The following is a 21,378-nucleotide window of genomic DNA, read 5'->3' on the forward strand; positions in this document are numbered from 1 at the left end:
CAAAAATTAATTAATGCATAAGAAAGATATGACAAAGTCTTATTTGAAAAGATATTATGGATATAAAAAGACAAAAGATTGATACTTATCTGATAATATATTATTATTTAATTTTAAATTTTTATTTATATTAAGTTTTATTAAGAAAATATAATGTTTTATTATTAAAAGAGATTATAAAGTAAAATTGAGATAAAAAACTAGTGTCAAATAAATTTATTCATATATAAAATTATGTGAGGACCTGCCTTAAAATAAACAACTATTTTACATTTTTAAAATTAAATAATACATTATAATAGAATAATAATTTATATAGATGTCAAGATATCATTGGTCTAAGTTTTAAACAAGCAAAACGAAAACCTAGCTCGTTCCAACCAAACAACATTCTGGGATGTTTCCATGACTTTTTATATTCAGATAATAAAATAGAACATCTTTATTTATTTAGATGTGGAAATAATTGTGTCTGATGTTGATTTCAACCCCACTTCGGGCTTGCTAGCTGTAGTTAGCATGTGACATGAGTCCAAAATAAATGCTTTTCTGTACTATTACCATCATTTGTAGTTGCAAGTTCCAATTCTTCCACTCACAGATTCCAAATATGCAAACCCTTTTTTAATTTATTTTCTAATTGTTTTTAAAATCTAATTTTTTTACTATTAAATGATCTATTGATGTGTGATATGAATTAGGAATAATGTGAAAGTGTGATTGAGATATAGTATTTTCAAAAAAAAAAATATCGTATTAAGATAGTTAAGATATGCATTGAGTTAAAGATTCATCTAAAATAAGTTTTTTGAGTTGCAGGAAATTCACATGATGAATTATGCGTTTGAAAATTAATTGGTTTGACAAGTGACTAAATTCATATGTCCAAATAACTTTGGGGAGAGGTAACACATAGTATGACAAATGCAAATATCTGAATCAAATTCAACACATGAGTCTTTCGAAAAGAAAGTTAAATATCTATGTATGTATTTCAAAAAATTTCTAACACGAGTAATATTGAATATTTGAATGAGTTATTTATAAACACTAGATTGTTTAATACAATATAATGAATGAAGTGTGATGATTCATATGTTTGTGATTGTATTACTTGAATGTAAAATTATATTGAAAGTTTTAAAAATCTTTAACTTACTTTGTGTTTATTTGTTACTTGTGTTGTGTTTATTTGTTTTTAAAATGGATAGTGTGTTACACTAGAACAAATAATATTATAGTGACAAAATTTAATATGGGTCTTTCCTTTTTTTTATATTTGTTTTAAATGATGTAACTAGAGGTGTTACATTATTAATAAGTAAATAAAAAATACTAATTATAAGTTGGATTTTACTAAGAGTTGAATATATTTTATTTTTTTCATGATATCAACACATTTTAAGAGCAAAGCTAACTATCATGCTGATTTATTTAAACGTTTATTTTATAATAAAACTTTTAAATAAATACTCAATTTATTAATAGGTATAGTTTATCTATGTACTGTTTTTGTTAATATATAAGTTTTGATATGGTCCCTCTATATTTTTTATTTTCTTTTATTTTCTTTTTTTTAATAATATTTTTTTTCATGTAATGACAAATGATTGTTGTTATTTGAGGTGTCATCCTAAAGATAAGTAACATAGTGATGTCTAATATAAAAAAAAATTTATAAAAAAAAATACTCAATTTATCCCCCAAAAATTTATTATTAATATAAAATTATAGTTAGGTGATATTTGTTTGACAGCAGCATATTTAATATTTAAAAGTAAATAAATATACAATTTTAATATAATTACAAAAACATTATTCTGTTTATATATTAGTTTGTTTAAGTTTAAAACATTTTTTTAATTGAATAAGTTTTACAAAAATAACTTAATATAAACTCTGCCCTAAACTTAATATAAATTAATAGATTATATTAGTCTAATCTCTTTTTATATATCTGATCAATGAAGGCCGAAAGGGTCACGAACCCCTAAACCAAAAAACTAAAATATGAGTCTAATTTTTGTCATCTATAAGCAAATTTTCGCCGTAAACTTGCGAATCTTTGCAAGCACACTTGCGTAGAAGATTCATGTTCCTCACTGTGGAATTTGAATGAGTGTAGATAAAAATAATAAAAAGTAAATGAGAGATATAAATGATTGAATATAACGTTTTCTAATTATATGAAGATGACAAAATTTAATCAAATATTCTATCTCTACTAATTGGACAAGGCATTTCTAGCCAATTTCCTCTTCCACTTTTCTCCAATTAAATGACAACTCATTATATGAGGCTCTCAATTAGTTCAAATAGTATTATCTCATTAGGTATTTTTAATTAGAGTTTTTTAAGTACTCCTTATATATCTTGTAATATTTTATGATTTTCAAATGATACATTAACTAGTTTCTTCAATTTTAAAATTCTTATAAAAAAAATAAATTTTGTCATAATCAAATGCAAATTCTTAAATATAATTTAAAAAATCCTTAAGTAATATTTAATTGAAGTATAATTAAATAAAAATATAAAAATATGAGTTTCTTGAAATTTATTAAATTTTTTATTATTAGAATAAAACTGAATATGAATTTATTAAAAATAATAAAAGCATTTATTATTTATGAACTAAAATGACTAAGAGTATTTTGGTCAAAAAATTAATTTATGCACTAGACTGCTTGAACAAAGTCTTATTAAACAATATTAATATAGTTTGGATATAAAGAGTGTGTTTTGAGAATCAACTAAAAAAATATCAGTAATATGTGAAAAGTGACTCAAAGTACATTTTATCTTCAAAAGATTAATTAGATGCAAAATAAAATAAAATAAAATAAAAACTAAAATACTTTGTATCTTCCGACACAAAAAGATGTGAGAAACAAAGCTTCAACAACTAATTTTCTGGTGTTCTGCTGACATGTTGGAAAATGAAAACCATTTTCCAGAAACGAGTCAATTTGTTGATTAGAGTTATGATTATGTAATACACAGCCACTTATCAAAACATGAACCTGCAAGCTCCAACATGCCAGGGAGAATAAGCAACCATTTAATAGCCTCTTCCATGTGTATACAACGCACTAAGCACGTTTCAATCTAACAGCACTCACGGATGTTTCTAACTCGAACTTTTTTCCCAGATAATAAAATGGAACATTTTAATTTATTTAGAAGTGGAAATGCCTGTGTATCTGATGTTGATTCCAACGCCACTTTGTTTTCATGCTAGCTGTACTTGGCATGTGACATGAGTCCAAAAGAAATGCTTTTTTTCTTTACTGCTATCATTTGTAGTTGATGCTAAGCGTATTACAAAGGGTACACAAAGAAATTGTTTTTCCTTGATATGATTTGTAGTTTATGTTAAGCGTATTACAAAGGGTACACAAAGAAATGGTTTTTCCTTAATATGATTTGTAGTTTATGTTAAGCGTGAAGTGTAGTGTAGAGTAGATGGAAGTAATGAATAAGTTACACTATTCATGGTGGATTAGTGTCATCTCAATGGATGCTATCTTCCAAGAACAAAGAGCCCCACGGGCTAATGTTCTAATGTTTCCTTTATGTTTGTAGACTTTTCTACATGATGTTTGAACCGTTCAACTAAGGTGCAGACCTTTCATATTTTATCTGAAAACACGTCTTGCTTGATTGGTGGGATGGGTGAGAGAAGATAACTCCTAATGCTGCAAATCAATCGAGCATGGATGGATAGTATGTCTCTGTCAATTGGCGTGTATATAAACTGACACGGCACCAACCACTTAGCTGCAACCTTCTCTGTTTTTACTAATCTGATAATGGATACTGCTTGCAGAACCTCTCTCCATTTGTTCACACTTCTTTGTTTTGCTTTATTTCTTCAACTATGTCAGTCATCATCCCAACTGAAGGCAAAACTTGCTCTCCGACCCTTCTTTTCTGTGCTTTTTGTCTTGGTTTTGAAATTCATGTGCTTCTTGTTATTGGCTTTGGTAGCTTATTCAGGAGAGGAGTATGTGTCTTATTTTTTATAACATTGTTCTGAATGCAGAGCTACATTGTCTACACTGGCAATGCCATGAAGGATGAGGATTCTGCGTTGGCTCTTTATTCAAGCATCCTACAAGAAGTTGCAGAGAGGTAATAACATCATATCAGAATAAAAACAATTTTAGACGCTACAAATTTTTAATGAGACGGTTGGCCAGTTCCAAAATGGTAGCAACCAATCAACTGAGAGCTTCCGAGTAATCCCCTTAAACGTTGACCTCCTGATAGATGCACAGATTGAATGCCACAAAAATAAACTTGACAAATAATTTATCACGTAAGAAAATATTTGTGTTAAAGTTTCTCTATCTATCTATCTATCACGACAAATTTATTGCACACCGCAATTTTGAATAAAGAGGAAAAGAAAGCTGAGTGTGTCATGTTCAGATTTTGACTCAAATTATTACCTAAGCGACCTGGAGGAAGCTGTTATGTTTTTGGTACATAAGTTTTTCTTATTGGGTTATCAGTACCTGGCTCTTGTATAATGATTATATGGCTGTTTATGAGCACTCTGTCTCACTTATTGATGACATATTCAATCATACTTTTACTATAACTGGTAAGCTAAAATGTAACTGCATCATACCATCATCAGTTGGCAAACCTATTTTTTGCTCCTTGTTTTCTGCATTAACAAAAGTAAAGTTGAAAAGTAGCTATTTGTATAGTTTCATTATTTGAAGAGACTTAGTGAACTAAACATGCATCATTCATTAGCTTCTTTTTCTTGCCTTCTCTTTTGATTTATACTCACAATTTCAGCAAAGCCGAGCCCAAGTCAGTGCAGCAGCACTACAGACGAAGTTTCAGTGGCTTTGCTGCTAAGCTAACGGAGGAGGAAGCCAATAGATTGGCTAGTATGCCCAAAAACTATTTTATCTTCTATTTTCTTCAAATTATATATGTCTTTTCTTCTAGGATTAAAAAATTTGCCAACCAAGAATACTCTCATTGTAGGACATGAAAGAGTGGTAGCTGTCTTTCCTAATGAAAAGAAGCAACTCCATACAACAAGGTCATGGGATTTTATTGGCTTTCCACTACAAGCAGAAAGAGCAACAGTTGAGAGTGATGTCATCATTGGAGTGCTTGACTCTGGAATCTGGGCAGAATCTGAGAGCTTCAATGACAAAGGATTCGGTCCACCACCTAGTAAATGGAAGGGCACCTGCCAAAGTTCTAAGAACTTCACATGCAACAAGTATGCAGTTAATATTGTAGTCTAGCCCACATATACAACTACACCCACTTGATAACATTAAGAGGCACACAAAATGTAACTATCATTAACACATGTTGCTACTATATTCTTGTAGTAAAATCATTGGGGCTAAGAGTTACAAAGCTGATGGATTCTTTACCAATGAAGAACCAAACTCTCCATTAGATATAAATGGTCATGGAACTCATACAGCCTCAACAGCAGCAGGGAATCCAGTTAGTCCAGCAAGCATGTTAGGCCTTGCTCAGGGAACGGCAAGGGGTGGCGCCATAAAAGCGCGCATTGCTGTGTATAAAGTGTGCTGGTTAGATGAAGGTTGTTCTGATGCAGACATACTTGCTGCATTTGATGATGCAATTGCAGATGGGGTTGACATAATATCAGTTTCTATTGGAGGTTTCAGTGGTGGAAACTACTTTAAACATGTAATTTCCATTGGAGCATTTCATGCTGTGAGAAAAGGAGTATTGACAGTAACTTCAGCAGGGAACAGTGGTCCTAGATATTCCTCCCTTTCCAATTTTTCGCCTTGGTCAATTACTGTGGCTGCGAGTACCATAGACAGGAAGTTTGTTACCAAGGTTGAATTAGGTAACAACATTACCTATGAGGTAAATTGCTTACTCTATATCCTATGTGTTTGGTTTACTTTTGTTTACAGTAAATTGTTAAGAGAATATGTTAATTTGGAGGATTAATGTGTTATTGTATCTTGTTATGGTATGATAATGTTGACTAATGTGTTCTAATGTCTTGTTGGATTCTCAGCTGTTTGATTGATAAAAAAACTTGTGTTGAGATTATTTGTATAAGGGTTGGATACCTTTAAAATATCTTAATTTATTTTATTTATTCTTTCCTGATAAAAAAATGTTATAGATCATGCCTCATGGGTTGATAAATTACTTTAAAATTTGATGAACTAATTTATATCAACTTTCAGTATAAAAGTCTTTATACTAATTTCTTCCTTCCATGTTTAGGGTGTCTCAATAAATACATTTGACCTCAAGGGAGAGTTGTATCCTATTATCTATGGTGGAGATGCACCAAACAAAGGCTTCGATTCAACAATATCAAGGTAACAATTCCTGATAGCCTTTAAGACGTATAACATTATGGCCAAACAAACAATCCAAACTACATTCTAAAATTGAATACTCTGTTAATGAAAATGTTTCCAAACTGCAGGTTTTGCTTCAGCGATTCCTTGGACAAAAAATTAGTTGAGGGTAAAATTGTTCTGTGTGATGGCAGAAGCGGAGCGATAGGTACTTTCGATGCCGGTGCTGTTGGGGCATTGCTACAAGGTCAAAGTTATAGAGATCTTTCTCCTTCTCTTCCATTACCTGGATCTTACCTTGATTTGCAGGATGGTACCTCTATACTTGACTACATAAACTCCACAAGGTATCAACTGAAGATTCCACTTACATTAACAAGAGTGTAGGGAATCATGCTGATCTAATATGATATTTTTGCAGGATTCCAACTGCAACCATATTTAAGACTGATGCGACAAAAGATACAGTAGCCCCTATTGTGGCCTCTTTCTCTTCAAGGGGTCCAAACATTATTACACCTGAAGTTCTCAAGGTACATCAATTAGCTTTTCCATGTTTGACTTAAATTCATCTTTATCTAGCATTCTGGAAAAACTATTATTTGGTTCTAGATCATCATTTATCAATGGTCCAGGTCAATCTCCACATAAAATCTAATAATAAAACTTTGCTACATGTAACCGAGACTATAAGCAGGTCATGGTTTGGACCATACACTAATTTCTCAGTATTCTAGTGATCATCTCTCATAAATTTGATTTTTCCTTTGTACACTTTGTAGCCGGATTTAGTGGCTCCTGGAGTTGATATTATAGCTAGTTGGTCTCCAGTTTCCCCTCCTTCTGGTGTGGACGGTGACAATAGAACACTAAGTTTCAATATTATCTCCGGAACTTCAATGGCTTGTCCACATGTTTCTGGGGCAGCAGCATATGTGAAGTCATTTTACCCAACATGGTCTCCTGCTGCTATTCGTTCAGCTCTGATGACAACAGGTAATACTAGAAATGAAAGGGGTGATGAGAATGAACTAGTATTGTATTTGGAACCATACTTTCAGCTAACTCTCTTATTTGTGCATGTTGCAGCTAGACAGCTGAATCCCAAGAATAACCTTCACGCAGAATTCGCATATGGCGCAGGCCAAATTGATCCTTCCAAGGCTTTGTACCCTGGTTTAGTGTATGATGCTGGTGAAATAGACTATGTAAGGTTTTTATGTGGACAAGGGTATAGTTCAAGGAGTTTACAACTCGTCACAGGAGATAGCAGTAGCTGCACTGAAACAAGTTCAGCAAGGGATCTAAACTATGCTTCATTTGCACTTTTTTCCCCACCCTCCAACTCCAATATAGTAAGTGGGAGTTTTAACAGGACTGTTACAAATGTTGGGTCAGCAACGTGCACATATAAAGCTCACGTGATTGGTCCTGAAGGACTAATTATTGAAGCCAACCCCAATGTTTTGTCCTTCACTTCTCTTAACCAGAAGCTCTCATTTGTGCTCACAATTAACGGAACAATAAACGAAGCTGTAGCATCAGCCTCTTTGACTTGGGATGATGGTAAAGTCCAAGTGAGGAGCCCCATTGTTGTGTTTACCACAGCATAATGGCCAAGGTTAATACTGCATTAAATAACTAGAAGCAAAAGCACTAGGTATTGCAGATTTTTCATGTATAATAGTAGTGAACACCCAATATGGCTCATCTCATTTCATTGACAATGTAATATTGAGAGTCTTCTGCTGCCAATTATGGAATGAGACAACAAAGTTTTTATCTCAACACTTCATGATTTCTAATAACTCATCCCTCATAACCTAATTTCGCGCTAAATTATGGTCATCATCTCACATTAGAGACTAAATAAATTATGTTGGAAATAATTACTTATATATGTGTTCTAAATAATGAAATTATATTATGGTAAAATAATACAATAACAACATTTTAATCCACATTTCAGAACTGGTGGGGATTGCCAGAGGTTGAGTCTGAATTTTTTAATATAAAATTATGTTAAATATTTTGAGAAACCAAAACTCCCCCTATTAATTGTTCACTCACTTTTAAAAAGTTTCATCTTTTCTGTTTTCATTTTCATGAACCGAAGTTTTAGGCTCTGGGCCATGAATAGGCCCAGAAGGGACAGACAAGTTGGCCTATCCATCTTCAACTTAAGTTAGCCATTTAATTTTGTATGGCAACTTATCATTTTCTGAAATTTTTAAAATTACTCTTACTTCAGATTTGAAAATCCAGAATAATAAATATAATTTAAAACTAAAAAAAATATATTATAAAAAAAAAATATTCAAAAATATGTTTGGAAATCCAAATTTGAAATATTTCTGGATTAAGAGTTTTGAAAATGATTTTTATCTACACCTTCCTTTTATTTATATTTAAGGTTATTTTTGTCATTCTGGATAAAATTTTGTTATTGAGTGCTAGTCGGAATTGATATGGTGATAGAGGGAGAATTTGTCCATTTTGTATGCGTCTCAAAACAAATTCAGTTTTAAAAATATAATATTACAGTACCTTAACATGTTCCCAATATATTACAGTCTTAATGAATCTTACTTTTTGTCATAAATTCAGGTGTAAATCGTGAGACAAATGATATCTTACAGAACTCAAGAAGACTTTCATCTATTAGAACATGTCTGGGAATTATTATTCTTATTTATTTCAATTGTTTTTTAAATAAATAAATTATTTTTCAACTTGTAGCTGTATATTTGGGAGAATAATTAAAAATTGTAAGAACTTGTGAAAAAATACTTTATTTTTATGAATTTAACAAAATTGTAATTTATACTAATTATTCTTTACCCCCTTTGTTTTGTTTAATTCTTTTTCAACTTCAAGTAAAAGCCTATTTTTTTTTCTTTCAAACCAAATTATTAATCTTAAAATAACGTTTCAACAAGCTTATCCAGATAAAACCAATTTTGGTTATATTGAACTATTAATATAATTATTACTGAAATAATTTAATTTTCACGGTCATCCTAAACACACCCTAATCTTCATATTCTCATTTCTTTACTATTAAGTTTTATTTAGTTTTTAAAAAGATATTTTAGTTATATTGGTTTTGGTTATACATTGTTTAATGGTTTGAATAGATTGTTTAGGGTTTAGTATTTGAGTAGATTGCTATGTATAAAGGGAGTTTCTTTCTACACTTCTAAATCCCTTACATTCTTTAAAATACCGAAATTACCTTTTCACAGTTTTATGTGATTTTAGAATAGAGATTCCGTAAAAAAAAGTGTTTGTGGAATAGGGGTTTCGTAAGAAATGAGTGTTTCTGGAATAAGAAACCTGGAAAACAAAAAATATTCTGAAATATCCTTTTTGAAATACATTTTTATTTATGGATTGGTAATTCCATAATTAATAAAATGTGTTATAGAAAATATGTTCTAGAAAATATGTTCCAAAAATATTTTGAAAAGAACAGTCCAAAAGTTATTTTTAAAGGAGTAAAACAATCTTCTTCAAAAATGATGGGATGAAAAAAAAAATTGTTAGGGTGCAAGAAGAAACAGCCATGTAAAAAATGTTAAAAAAATTCAATGTCTCAATGGGACTAATCCCGCTACTGGGCTTTGGAGGGTCGTCACCATTATCACTGGGCTTTGGAGGATCATCACCAGGCTGCTTCTTCCTGCACCTCCATGTTCCTGTTAAACCAATAATAAACGTAAAAATACGGTTTTATCCTTCAGTAAAATACCAAACAACTTTTCACCTTCTGTCTTCCTTTTATCTTTCTCTGCGGAACAGCCCCATGCTTTCTAACACCCCAAGGCACTCAACACTCATTTGAGCTCATTGAAGATTTTTTGGGTGTTTCTTTATACATTTTAGGATGATTTTACAGTTATTTTGTGATTCTGCAGTGAAAAATATTATTTTTTTAGTTGTATTTTACTATTCACGTCCACTGGTTTGTTATTCTGTATTCTACAATTTTTATTTTATTTTTGTAAACATTTTGAACTATAGGCTGGTAGTTATTTTGTAATCTAAAATTGTTTATCGGATTTAGATAAATTAAAAGTAATTTTTCAAAAAAAATATATTTCAGATTGTATAAACTATAAACTTATTCTGGATCCGATATTGATTTCAGTTTATGAAATTTAAAATATATTTTATTAAAAAATTAATTCCAAACCTAATATTAGTTTTGGATCATGTAATCTAAAATATACCTTATTTTACTGATTGACTATTTCAAAACATTTTTTCAAATAATCTAATGATGAGTTAGGATTTTCAATCCAAAAGTTATCTCACTCTTTTAGTTAATTTCTGATTGTGTGATTGAGAGATTCACCGGATTATATAATCCACAACACATAAAAATTGAAATCTTCAAACATTTATGTTATTTACAAAAAAAAGTACTTTTGGAATTATAAAAATTATGTTGTGCTGCAAGAACATGTGGAGTTGCAGGAGGAAGAAGAAGCAGCCTCGTCACCATCATTGCTAGTTTCCACCAGTGCCGCTACTCATTTTCAAAACATTTATAATTCAAGATTTAAAACAAAAACAATGTATGATATGTGTTATAGACTCTGAGTCACGTAGCAAAAAGTCTTATTATTATATTTGAACTAAGAACACTGTTAATTTCAACATAAAAGAACCTAACCTACCCATTGTTTTGGAAGTATGTTAAAAAAAAGTTTTTGTTAGTATTCCTGCTATCTTAACCAGTCATTTGAAGTGTTCTCTAGCATTTTCCAGGAATTCAAGAAGAGAGCATCCACTAGGAGGAACAGATTCTTTACCCACTTGGTTAATACCAACCTATTTTTTTCACTCTAAAACTAAAGTATGGTACAATTTTTTAGTTCAGACAAGAATTTGATTCTCTGGAAACAAATTAAACAACTATATATTTTTATACCATATTGTTCAAGTGAAATATTTCTTTATTTTATCTACAATTTTTTTTGTCAAAAAAACTTAGTTACTTATTAATGGTGGAATTTATTTTAATTATAATTTTTCTATATACAAAACTTAAACCCCAGACTTAAACTTTAAAAAAACCTATATAATATTACATCATCAATCACTTTTTAGTATTAATAACATGTCATCAATAACTTTACATAAACTACATTGTAATTACATTCATCATTATTTCCTAGTAAAAATAGTAAGAATCAATGAGAATTTAGTATAACGGGTACCTATCATAAAGAATGGTGTAATGAATTTTTATAATAATTATGAAGTTTATTATTATGATTAAAATTAAAACTAACTTAGTAAGTATTTACTATATGATAAAACTGTCATAATAAATTTTTACTATATTATTTTTTATTTAAAGTGACATAAGTATTTAACCTATTTCACTTTCTTCTCATATTTTTTTTTGAATCCTGCGACTTTCACACACAACTTCTCCTTCAACACTATCATGCAGAAGATTCTCTCGACACTGAACTTTACGACTTCTAGGAGCAATTTCTCCTTCCACACTGACACTGAAGCTTCGCCTGACATTGAACCCTACGACTTTCGCGTGCAGCTTCTCCCTCCACACTATGACGGTTGAAATTATCCTTCCACACTACGATGCTGATGTTCTGTGACGTTGAAGTTCTCCTTCCACATTATATTATATATTATTGTTTTATTTTTAAAATTTTGTTTATATTATTTTTTATTAAGAAAATATAATATTTAAATATTAAAAAGATTTGTAAGTGTGAACAAAAATTTAATATCAAATAAATATTTTTCATGTTTCCTGTCTAATAGTAATTGCTTTTCTCCACACGTTTTTGTAATTAGTCCACCCCGTTCCTTGGACAACGAAGGCACAATCAAAAGCATCAAACGTCAAAATGATAGTGCATGGAAAATAATTTCACGTTATTGTTTCCTGTCAATTATTCTGGTTATCGTTGGAATAAATTCAATGAGTACTATTTGAAGATTATAAATCATTAAATAAAGTTAAAATAATTAAAATTAGTGACACGCGTTCATCTATTATTCGTGCGTTCTTTTTTTTAATATGAGTATGGAAAGGAGTATTTATTATAGTGATGGATCTATAAGAAATATAATTTTATTTATGTCAAAATAGATATAAATTTTTTTAAGAGTATCAAATATAAAAAATGTACTAAAATTAGAAAAAATTATTTATATGTTAATTTATATATATGAAATGAAAATTTGGAAGAATCGAAGACACCTCTCTTTATTATTTATACATATTTTTTTTATTTTTTTCACTACCTAAATATACTTTTATGATTTGATAAATATTATTATAATCATTCTAATTCAATTTTATAAAATTCATTTAAAATAATAATTTGAAGTGTTTTATATTTATATTTTAATTTAACCTTATAATTGCTTTGACATGAATTCTTTTATAAAAAAATAATAATAAAATAATAAAAAAATAATAAAAAATATTTAAAAAATATATCAATCCTTATATAACACATCCTAACAATATCATCTACTTCTACATATCTAACTTAATAAAACATTATAAACAAATAATTCCTTAAACACAATCTACAAATCTAATATTTCATAAAAAATACATTCAAAACTTTATTGTATACCAAATATAAAGTAAAACAAAAAACAAAACAAAAAATCATTAAAACTCAAACCACAAAATAAACTTAAATGAATGTGTATCAGCATCATGTTAGAAGCCTCTCCAATGATTTTTTTTTCTCTTTTTTTTGGGTCATTACGTTCACATGCAATTTTCAACCATGCAAACGAGTCATGATATTAATTTCATACGTTCTGGCTCCCTCTTTTCTTCTTGTTTAGCTTTCATGAAAACTTCCTTTGTCATTCAAAACAAGATTGGAATTTTTTTGGGTATGGACATATTAACCAATTCAACATTTCGTTTCATATTAGTTTCTGTCTCACACACACAATTCCAATTTAGCTGATTTACTATAGAACATAATTACAAGTCTTATGCTTATGATTAGTTTAAGTGTTTAAATGCTAATTTAATAATAAGTGTTTAAATGCTAATTTAATAATAAATGGTTTGATATTATATTAAAACATTAGCAGTTAATTAAATATTAATTTAGAAACTAGTTTATAAATATTTATTATTAAAAAAATTATTTAAATATTAATTATTTTTAATCTATAAAATAATATCTAATTTAGTTAGTATGAAAATTTTAATTTTCACTTCTTCTTACTTATGCTAAATTTTTTAGAGTTATAAACGGATTCTTAAGTAGATAAATTTAACAGCTCGATTTTGTATTTGATTTTAACATTATATATCATAAGAGTCGTCTATTTTGCAAATGAAGGATTAAAAATAGGTCCAAAGCGTTGAAGTTGGATATTTTGTAAAATTGGTCTAATTAATAGGGGTTTCAAAATTTCATTAAAAGGTTCAAAATTGTTAAAATAAATAAATAAAATATATACAAAATATTTTAAAATTATTTGTTGTTTTCTTCTTCTGCAAAATCAGAAAAATAAAAACCAATCAATCTAACCGAACACGGTAATTGATTTTTAAAAAATGTAATTATAGATATCAAGAACCTGATTAGTATTCGAAATTTTGTATTAAATGAGCGGAGTAAATTCTCAAAAATTATTTCCACAGCAAAAACTAAAAAACATTATTTCAGAAATGATTAATAATATAAACTTTTTACACACACATATATGATGGTAAAAAATTTATGTTGTGTAATTGAATGGATATAGGTTCAATAGTTATTATTTTTTGTGTCTTTATTCTCATTATTTACCTCTCATCTCCTTCCTCATTGCAAGATTTATGAGAAGTTTGTCATTGAACAAAAAAAATACGAAAAGAACGGATAAATTGAATAAAGAATATTAAGAAAAAAAAAGAATGGAAAAGTCAGTGTTAAAGTTAATTAGAAGGTGACAAAGCTTATGGGTCCCACTGAAAATAGCATTGTTTCCCATTTTGACCTAGAAAGACAAGAGTGGGTTTTTCCTTGACTAAAAATATTCCAATTTCAATTAGTTTCAAATTGACGAAATGCACGCATGTGCAAATAAATCACCTGTTTGGGTAATTTCCTGTCAAAAATGATGAATCAGTTTTCCGTATGTATCTGAAGTAACACTAGAATATTCCACGTTAATTTCTATTTTTCAGACATTTACAAACATATTATTAAAAATTAATTAAGTTGTTCATACCATCGTAAGTATTGTGAAGAACGTCATAAGTTATTGAAAACTAATTTTATAACTAATTATTTTAATCTTTAAATTAATTGTTATTAATAATTTTTATGATTTTATTTTACATTGGTCGAAAACTAATTTAAAACTTTTACGTCGTAATCAGAGTCCATGTAAATTTTTTATGATAATTATAAAAATATTACCATGTTTTAAAGATGAAATAATCGATGTAAAATAAATGCTATAATATAATTGTTTTATATGCACACTTTTTATACATAGTCATAGATAAAATAGTAGGTATAATAGACCATAAAACTGTTGGGTATGAAGTCATGACCAATTAGATTGAGTTGACTATGCACCATGTTTAGTGGATGTGTTTAATCATTGTATCCCTTTATTATCTTTATTTATCTTTATTTAAAGAGATCATTGTATTTGTAATTGGTGTTCAACAAGATATAATGAAAACCTAATAGTTGTCCGTGTGGATGTAGGTTGGAGTTGGTAACCGAACCACGTTAAATCTTGTGTCGTTTATTTTTTTACTGTTAATTTGTGATTATGTGTGTTGTTTCTGATGCGTTTTTTCCTTCAAAAACTTATGGGTCAAGCAATGTAATATTCAACTTGAATTCGAATTCGACCAAGTTGAAAAATCTTTACAGCAGTTAATTGAAGCGTTTGATGGTTTTTATATGAACCATGAATCTTGAAATTACATTTCCAATGCATTGGAAGTTACAATATAAAGCATAAAATTTCAAAGAAAGCAAAAGTAAAACTTGAATTCCATTGGCAATTTCGTAGCGAACCCAACACGGTAACGAAGTCTTGATGATATATGATGATCAAACGCGTGGATTTGACCATAGCTACGATTCCACTATTCCACTATATTCTAGAAATTCTTTGTAGTCTTATTCACTCCAATAGTCCAAAGGAATCAGAATGTGCATCCCCCATTTTATAAACAACGTACCCTCATTCTACTCTTCTTTCAATCTGCTCCAACTTTTTTCACTCCTTTCGTGTCTATTAATCGTGCCTTCTGCTGTTTTTTTCTCTTTTCTGCTCTTTATAGCGTGTGGTCACTCACTTCAGAAAAAAAAAAATGCTCACCCATAATTGGTTTATGCTCTTCTTTGCTTGCCTCCTAATAATTGCTCCCAAGTTATCTCTCAACCCTAATACCGTGGAAGCTACTCGGGTTCTCACCATCAATAGAAACACCAACCACTTTAAAGGTATTTCTATCTCTATATATGTGCACGTGTTTGTTTTCTACTCTTTTCTTGTTTCCTTTGGTTTTTTATGTTTCACTTCAGAATATATAGAAAGCATACGTACATATACATGTATATAACCCTAAATTGCATGTTGATTGTTTATACGTGTAGGGTACACAAAACGTGAAGTTTATTCGAGTCTGGGGTTGGTGTGCAAATGCTGTGATGGTAAAGGTGGCGAATGTACAACCACATGGGATGATGCTTGTTCCAATCTCCAGTGCCATCCATGGAAATATTAGGAATTCAGCTATATATACATATTAAGTTCATAAATAAACAACCAAATTCACTATGGCTTATAGTTCAAGTATCTGAAAATGTTAATTATATCAAAATTTAATCAATAATTGTTAATTGTTAATTGTTATTGATATTGTCTTTTTATAAAGTGACTGTTGGAATGGCTTTAATTCTTTAACAACTTATAAATTTTAAATTAATCGTAGTTATGATTGAAATATAGCATGGTTACGATGTTTTCAGCATTAATTTATCCTGTATAATCATTAATTATATAGTTTTTTTTTTAAAAATAACTAAATTGTCTATTTGTTTGTTGTTAATTAACTTCGATGTAATATTTTATTATTAAAATGACGTTATTGAATGGTTTCTTCTAAAATGTTGATTCTCAAAACATAATTTTCCTGTATCATAAATGAAGGAGTTATTAATTATGCTTTTAATGTCAGTCAAAGTTCTGAAGCTTCTATATAGTTTTTTCTTTCAGTAACAAACAATTATATATTTTTATATAATAAGATAGACGTGAAGGGTACCTAAAGACATATAAAAACAGATGATTAGTGAAGTTAACAAGAGATCAAAGGACCTGTGGAATAATAATATTAGAAAAAACTTCTATTTAATAGTCAATTCCCTGAAACTTAATAAATTGAAATAAATTAAATGTTTTTCCTGATTGTCTTATAATACAAAATTGATTTTCATTCTTAATCTAAACTTTAAACTAAATGTTTATAGTATGAAAATGGTTAAAATAGGTTTTTTTTTTAAATTGGTAACTTTGATATTCCACTTCATCCATCTATAAAAATAGTTACACAAAATAGCAGTATGCAATCAAAATAATAATAAAATTAAAAAAAATCTAACAATCATTTTACTAAGAAAAAAAACTTATTCTAGTTTAATACTACAAGTATCAATATAAGGGGCTTTGAGGTTGTTGGTTATTTTTTTTCTATGGTCTTCTTACTTTAAGGTTGTTATGCTCCAAGCATAAAGAAGGGTTTCTTTTGTGATTTGTGAATGATATAGAAAGTCTACCTCTGGTTTCTGTATATGAGTTGGAATACCCCTGAAATATCCCTTTTATTTTATTTATTCATTGCTGATAAAAAAAAAACAAGTATCAATATAAAATTTAGACTAACAAAAATCAATTTTCTATATTATATATACTAATACAAGAAAAACATATTTAACTCAAATAATATATATATATATATATATATATATATATTCAATCTTTCTATCTTTCTTTAAAATTAACAGTGTTCATGTACATCAACTAAACCAAATTAAAATAAACTAATATGAATGTCTGACAGTCTGTTGACAGTAGTAAGTGTGATTTGTACCAAAAATTGTGGCATGTGGCTTCGTCAAAATGCATACTATATAATTCATTCTCACAGTTTAATGGTTTTCGCCCATCGGAAAAATGCAGAATAGTTGAAAAAGATGGAACAAAAGTGAAAAAAAACGGAAATCATAACCGTGATTTTCGCCAAAACCTTGAATTCATTTTCCTTTTTTATGTTATTATCTCCTCTCAGACTAAGACGTGCAGCTTCATCGAACTATAATTCGTTCTTTCGGTTTAGCTTGCCAGCTCTCTTTCATGAGAAAATCTTAGTGTGAATGAAAGTAGATGAAAAATTATTTAGACATATATCTAAATTCGAAGTATATAATGATTCTCTTCCACAAGAAAAAAATGCTAAAAATACGAATTAAAATAGGTAAAATGTACGAAAGGCCTATAAATTTAATATTAAAGCTGCATTACCAGCCGTTTTCTTGATATATCCTTGAATTTCTTTTGATTTAAATTTAAGTATTTCACAACTCAGCATAAGACTTGTGTGTGTGTGTGTTTTTATGAATCTAGAAGGTCTCGTGTCATTTATCATGCTACTATTTTTTCATTCATTTTGGGATGTAACGTTTTCTTATGGACATCTCAGATTCGGATAATAGGATGTATGGGTAAAAGGTTTTACGACGTTTAAATCAATTCTTTTTGGTAATTGATAGTAATGATTAATATTAAAAACGTATCATTTACTTCTCTTATGTTAATCTAATTATAAATTTGGACATACGAAAGCACGGGTCTAGATAAATATAAATGAAGTAATTAATCTTGTATTAACTTAATAATAAGACAATTTAACGTGTTCTGTTAGTCATGTTCTTGTTTTTTCTTTTAACAATGAAAAAAAAAGAAAGAGAGTTTGACATTGTGATGATTCTGAAACTTTGAAATGGGAGGTCTTGGTTTTCTTATGATCATGAAGTGGGTGCAATGAGAAGGCAATTAAAAGTAGTTTTTAGTGATTAAAAATTGGCAAAAGAATATTTCTTATATTCTATTATTTGAAGTGTTACGAAGTATACTTTAAGCCTAACTCAATTCCATAAAATCAATATATGAGGTTGAAGTTTGCACCCAATTATATATCATGAAAAGATCTAATCTCTAGTCAACGTGGGATCTCCATAATATTGCTTTTAAAATAAGTTTAAAATATTAGTTGAAGCGGTAGCTAAATATTTAAAAAGTGAAAATAGAGTGATAGATTATAACAGGAATAAGGCAGAAGAGAAGGGTTTCGTGTTAGTTTGTTTGAAGAGAACCTTCGAGGGCTTGGTGGCATATTCCAAAACTTACCCTTCCGACAATATTTGATGTGAAAAAGTACTTTAACTTTGTTCCAGAATATATTACCCTCCATGAAATTCTCTCATGCACTTCTTTATCCTTAGTTATCCAAAACGAACCTAAGAGAATGAAGGGAATTCTTTTAAGTACACCAATGTATATATATACTCTTCTTTAAATTCTCTTCACTTTACACCCTCTTTAAGACCAACCTTTATTTAAACCTATTAATTAACTTATTATACACTAATTAATACACTAATATCTTATCGTTAACTAAGGATAACCATGCCTATTTTGCTTTTTCTATACCTTTACAAACTAACAATAATCTTCTAAACCAATAATGCATATCAACTTGATACATTTAAATAATTCCTTTACACTCAAGATTCTACCCTACAATTTCTATTCTCAACATTATTCACAAACTAGTGGTGTGTACTACACCCCATCATATTTCATCCATCATATTTTTTTATTGATAAAAAGCATATATATATAAAATATATATATATATATATATATAATTAAAATATTTCATGATATTTCAACTCTCAGTTATCACTACAAGAAAATCATGAAATAGAAATTTTAGAAACTAAAAATAATTAGTTGTTATAGTTACTAAATTAGATACCATTTTAGAGACTAAATTTTTGGTTTCTAAATTAATTTCTATTATTTTTAAATAGTTTATAAATTGATATTTAATTAACAAAGGTTTTTGCTACCAAATTTAAAATTTAAATAATTGGTAGTTAAAATCTTGGTAGCTAACTTAGATACCAATTTAGAAACTATTTAACAACAATAAAAACTACTTTAATTTTTTTTTTTAATTTTTAAAATAATTTATAATTTAATCACTATTGTAAATAATTATTTTTTTCTCTAAAGTTAGTTTTTATTTCATCAAAGTCAACTAAAAAAAAATAACCACACATAAAAAATAAAAAGCTACCTAACATTTTCATCCACCATTAACATTCAAACTCCTAACATTCATTACTCATTCAACAATTATTTTATTTACCTATTTTTTATAAAAAAAAATAAAAACATTTTAAAAATGTATCAATCTTATTATAAAAAAAAAATCATACAAAACTCTCATTACATCTAAAAAAAAATTGGCCTTCTATCCTCCAAACCCCTAAAAAACCGATCAAATCTCTCATCCAAAGCATGTATCTATAACACAATACCAATTAATGCTTCTGTTGTGGCAAATTAGCCACGTGGTTCATTTCAACGCCACAAACACTTTGTTTGAACATTAACTCAAATCTTATGCACGCTATTTATAAGTATATATAACTAATTAAAAATCACTCTCAGTATCTTATATGTAATGACTTTACCCATCATTGACTTATGGATAACGTTTAAGCAATTAAAAGTAAACATATTCTATTGAAAGATATTCTAGAATGTATGCACTTTTATTCAAATGTTTAATTTATTTATTGATTTGTTAACATTTTTTTTAAGCAACGTTTACCAATTTTTTTATAAAATGATTGATTAAATAGTATCGATTAATTACATTTGTTTAAATATTTGCATTTAAATTGATTTTTTTTTATTTTAATATAATAAATATTTTTTTCTCATAGCTATTTTTTACTTTTGTTTTCACAATCTTCACTTAAAACCTATATTTTATTCATGCTATTCAAACTTCATAATTTTATTTAAATCTCTAACTTCCTCTCACCTTTAGGTATAAGAGGTATTGTCGTCCATTATGTTTTTAGGTAAGGTAGATGTTGCATTCGAGAGCTTAATGTTGAAAAACTTAGTAAATATACAGATATTTGGTTCATGTATATGGGTTGAAATATCTTTAATATATTTTTTTCTTATAAAAAAAAAAACTAAACCTACCAAATAGATAGGAGGTCTTTTTTTAAGTGTTGAAAAATGAAAAGAGATGGCTACAAATTATATTATCTAGTTATAAATATTCTAAGGATAATGATTTTATTATTATTATCTTAATAAATTTTAAATTTTTATTTGTCTACCTTTTTAATATTGCAAGACAAAAACTACACATACTTTATTTGACAAAACATAGTCGTATATGTGACTAGTATTATAGATTATTCAATAACAATATGATAGTGAGTGATCTAATAAATTATTACTAAATTTCAGGATAACTTCGAAATGACTCTGATACCATATTAAGAAGTGAATTTTAAGTTTAACTCAACCTCATAAAATCAAATCAGTTTATAAAGTGATGTCTTATTCTCTAATGGATTAGGATCTCTAACAATAACCAAAATTTGTGGGCCTAAGATCTGACTATTTCCACATAGAGAATGAAAAAAAAAATTGTTTTTCCATGTTGAGTGTATCTACTAATTTTGTTATAATATCTGGCCAAACCTTTTGTGAAGAATCTATCTTCATACCATGTTGAAGAATGCCAATTTGTGTTTAGGGTATAATAAAAATATACCAGTAACATTATGATGCATATATATGATTCTCGTGTCACTCAGGCCAACATTTAATAGACAATAGAAAATCTGTAACTGCATCCAACCAGAGAAATGGTATCTCTGGCCCAAAAATCACAAAGATTCTTTCAAAGATT

General features: G+C 28.5%; 1 protein-coding gene across 3 annotated transcripts; it reads left to right on the forward strand.

Moving 5' to 3' along the window:
• The first annotated feature begins 2,870 nt into the window (after positions 1-2,870).
• On the forward strand, positions 2,871-8,123 carry LOC137815027 (cucumisin-like). 3 transcript variants are annotated; one of them, XM_068618041.1, is made up of 11 exons: positions 2,871-3,726; positions 3,830-3,905; positions 4,046-4,134; positions 4,813-4,907; positions 5,008-5,251; positions 5,367-5,883; positions 6,256-6,353; positions 6,464-6,682; positions 6,757-6,868; positions 7,118-7,331; positions 7,425-8,123. In XM_068618041.1, exons 3-11 carry the CDS (start codon positions 4,073-4,075, stop codon positions 7,946-7,948), a joined length of 2,085 nt encoding a protein of 694 aa, XP_068474142.1. In that variant the 5' UTR covers positions 2,871-3,726; positions 3,830-3,905; positions 4,046-4,072; the 3' UTR covers positions 7,949-8,123. The 3 variants fall into 3 exon arrangements, with proteins under 3 accessions (XP_068474142.1, XP_068474141.1, XP_068474143.1); XM_068618040.1 differs by having other exon boundaries at positions 2,930-3,905; XM_068618042.1 differs by lacking the exon at positions 4,813-4,907 and having other exon boundaries at positions 3,710-3,726.
• The last annotated feature ends 13,255 nt before the right edge of the window (positions 8,124-21,378 follow it).

The sequence above is a fragment of the Phaseolus vulgaris genome, chromosome 1 (genome assembly GCF_000499845.2).
Source record: "Phaseolus vulgaris cultivar G19833 chromosome 1, P. vulgaris v2.0, whole genome shotgun sequence".
Classification (NCBI taxonomy): Eukaryota; Viridiplantae; Streptophyta; class Magnoliopsida; order Fabales; family Fabaceae; genus Phaseolus; species Phaseolus vulgaris.

Coding starts and splice junctions, on each gene's coding strand:
- LOC137815027 (XM_068618040.1), top strand. CDS start 3,813: ATGGATACTGCTTGCAGAACCTCTCTCCATTTGTTCACACTTCTTTGT. Junction 6,869..7,117: donor TTACACCTGAAGTTCTCAAG/GTACATCAATTA, acceptor TACACTTTGTAG/CCGGATTTAGTGGCTCCTGG. Junction 7,332..7,424: donor TTCAGCTCTGATGACAACAG/GTAATACTAGAA, acceptor TGCATGTTGCAG/CTAGACAGCTGAATCCCAAG.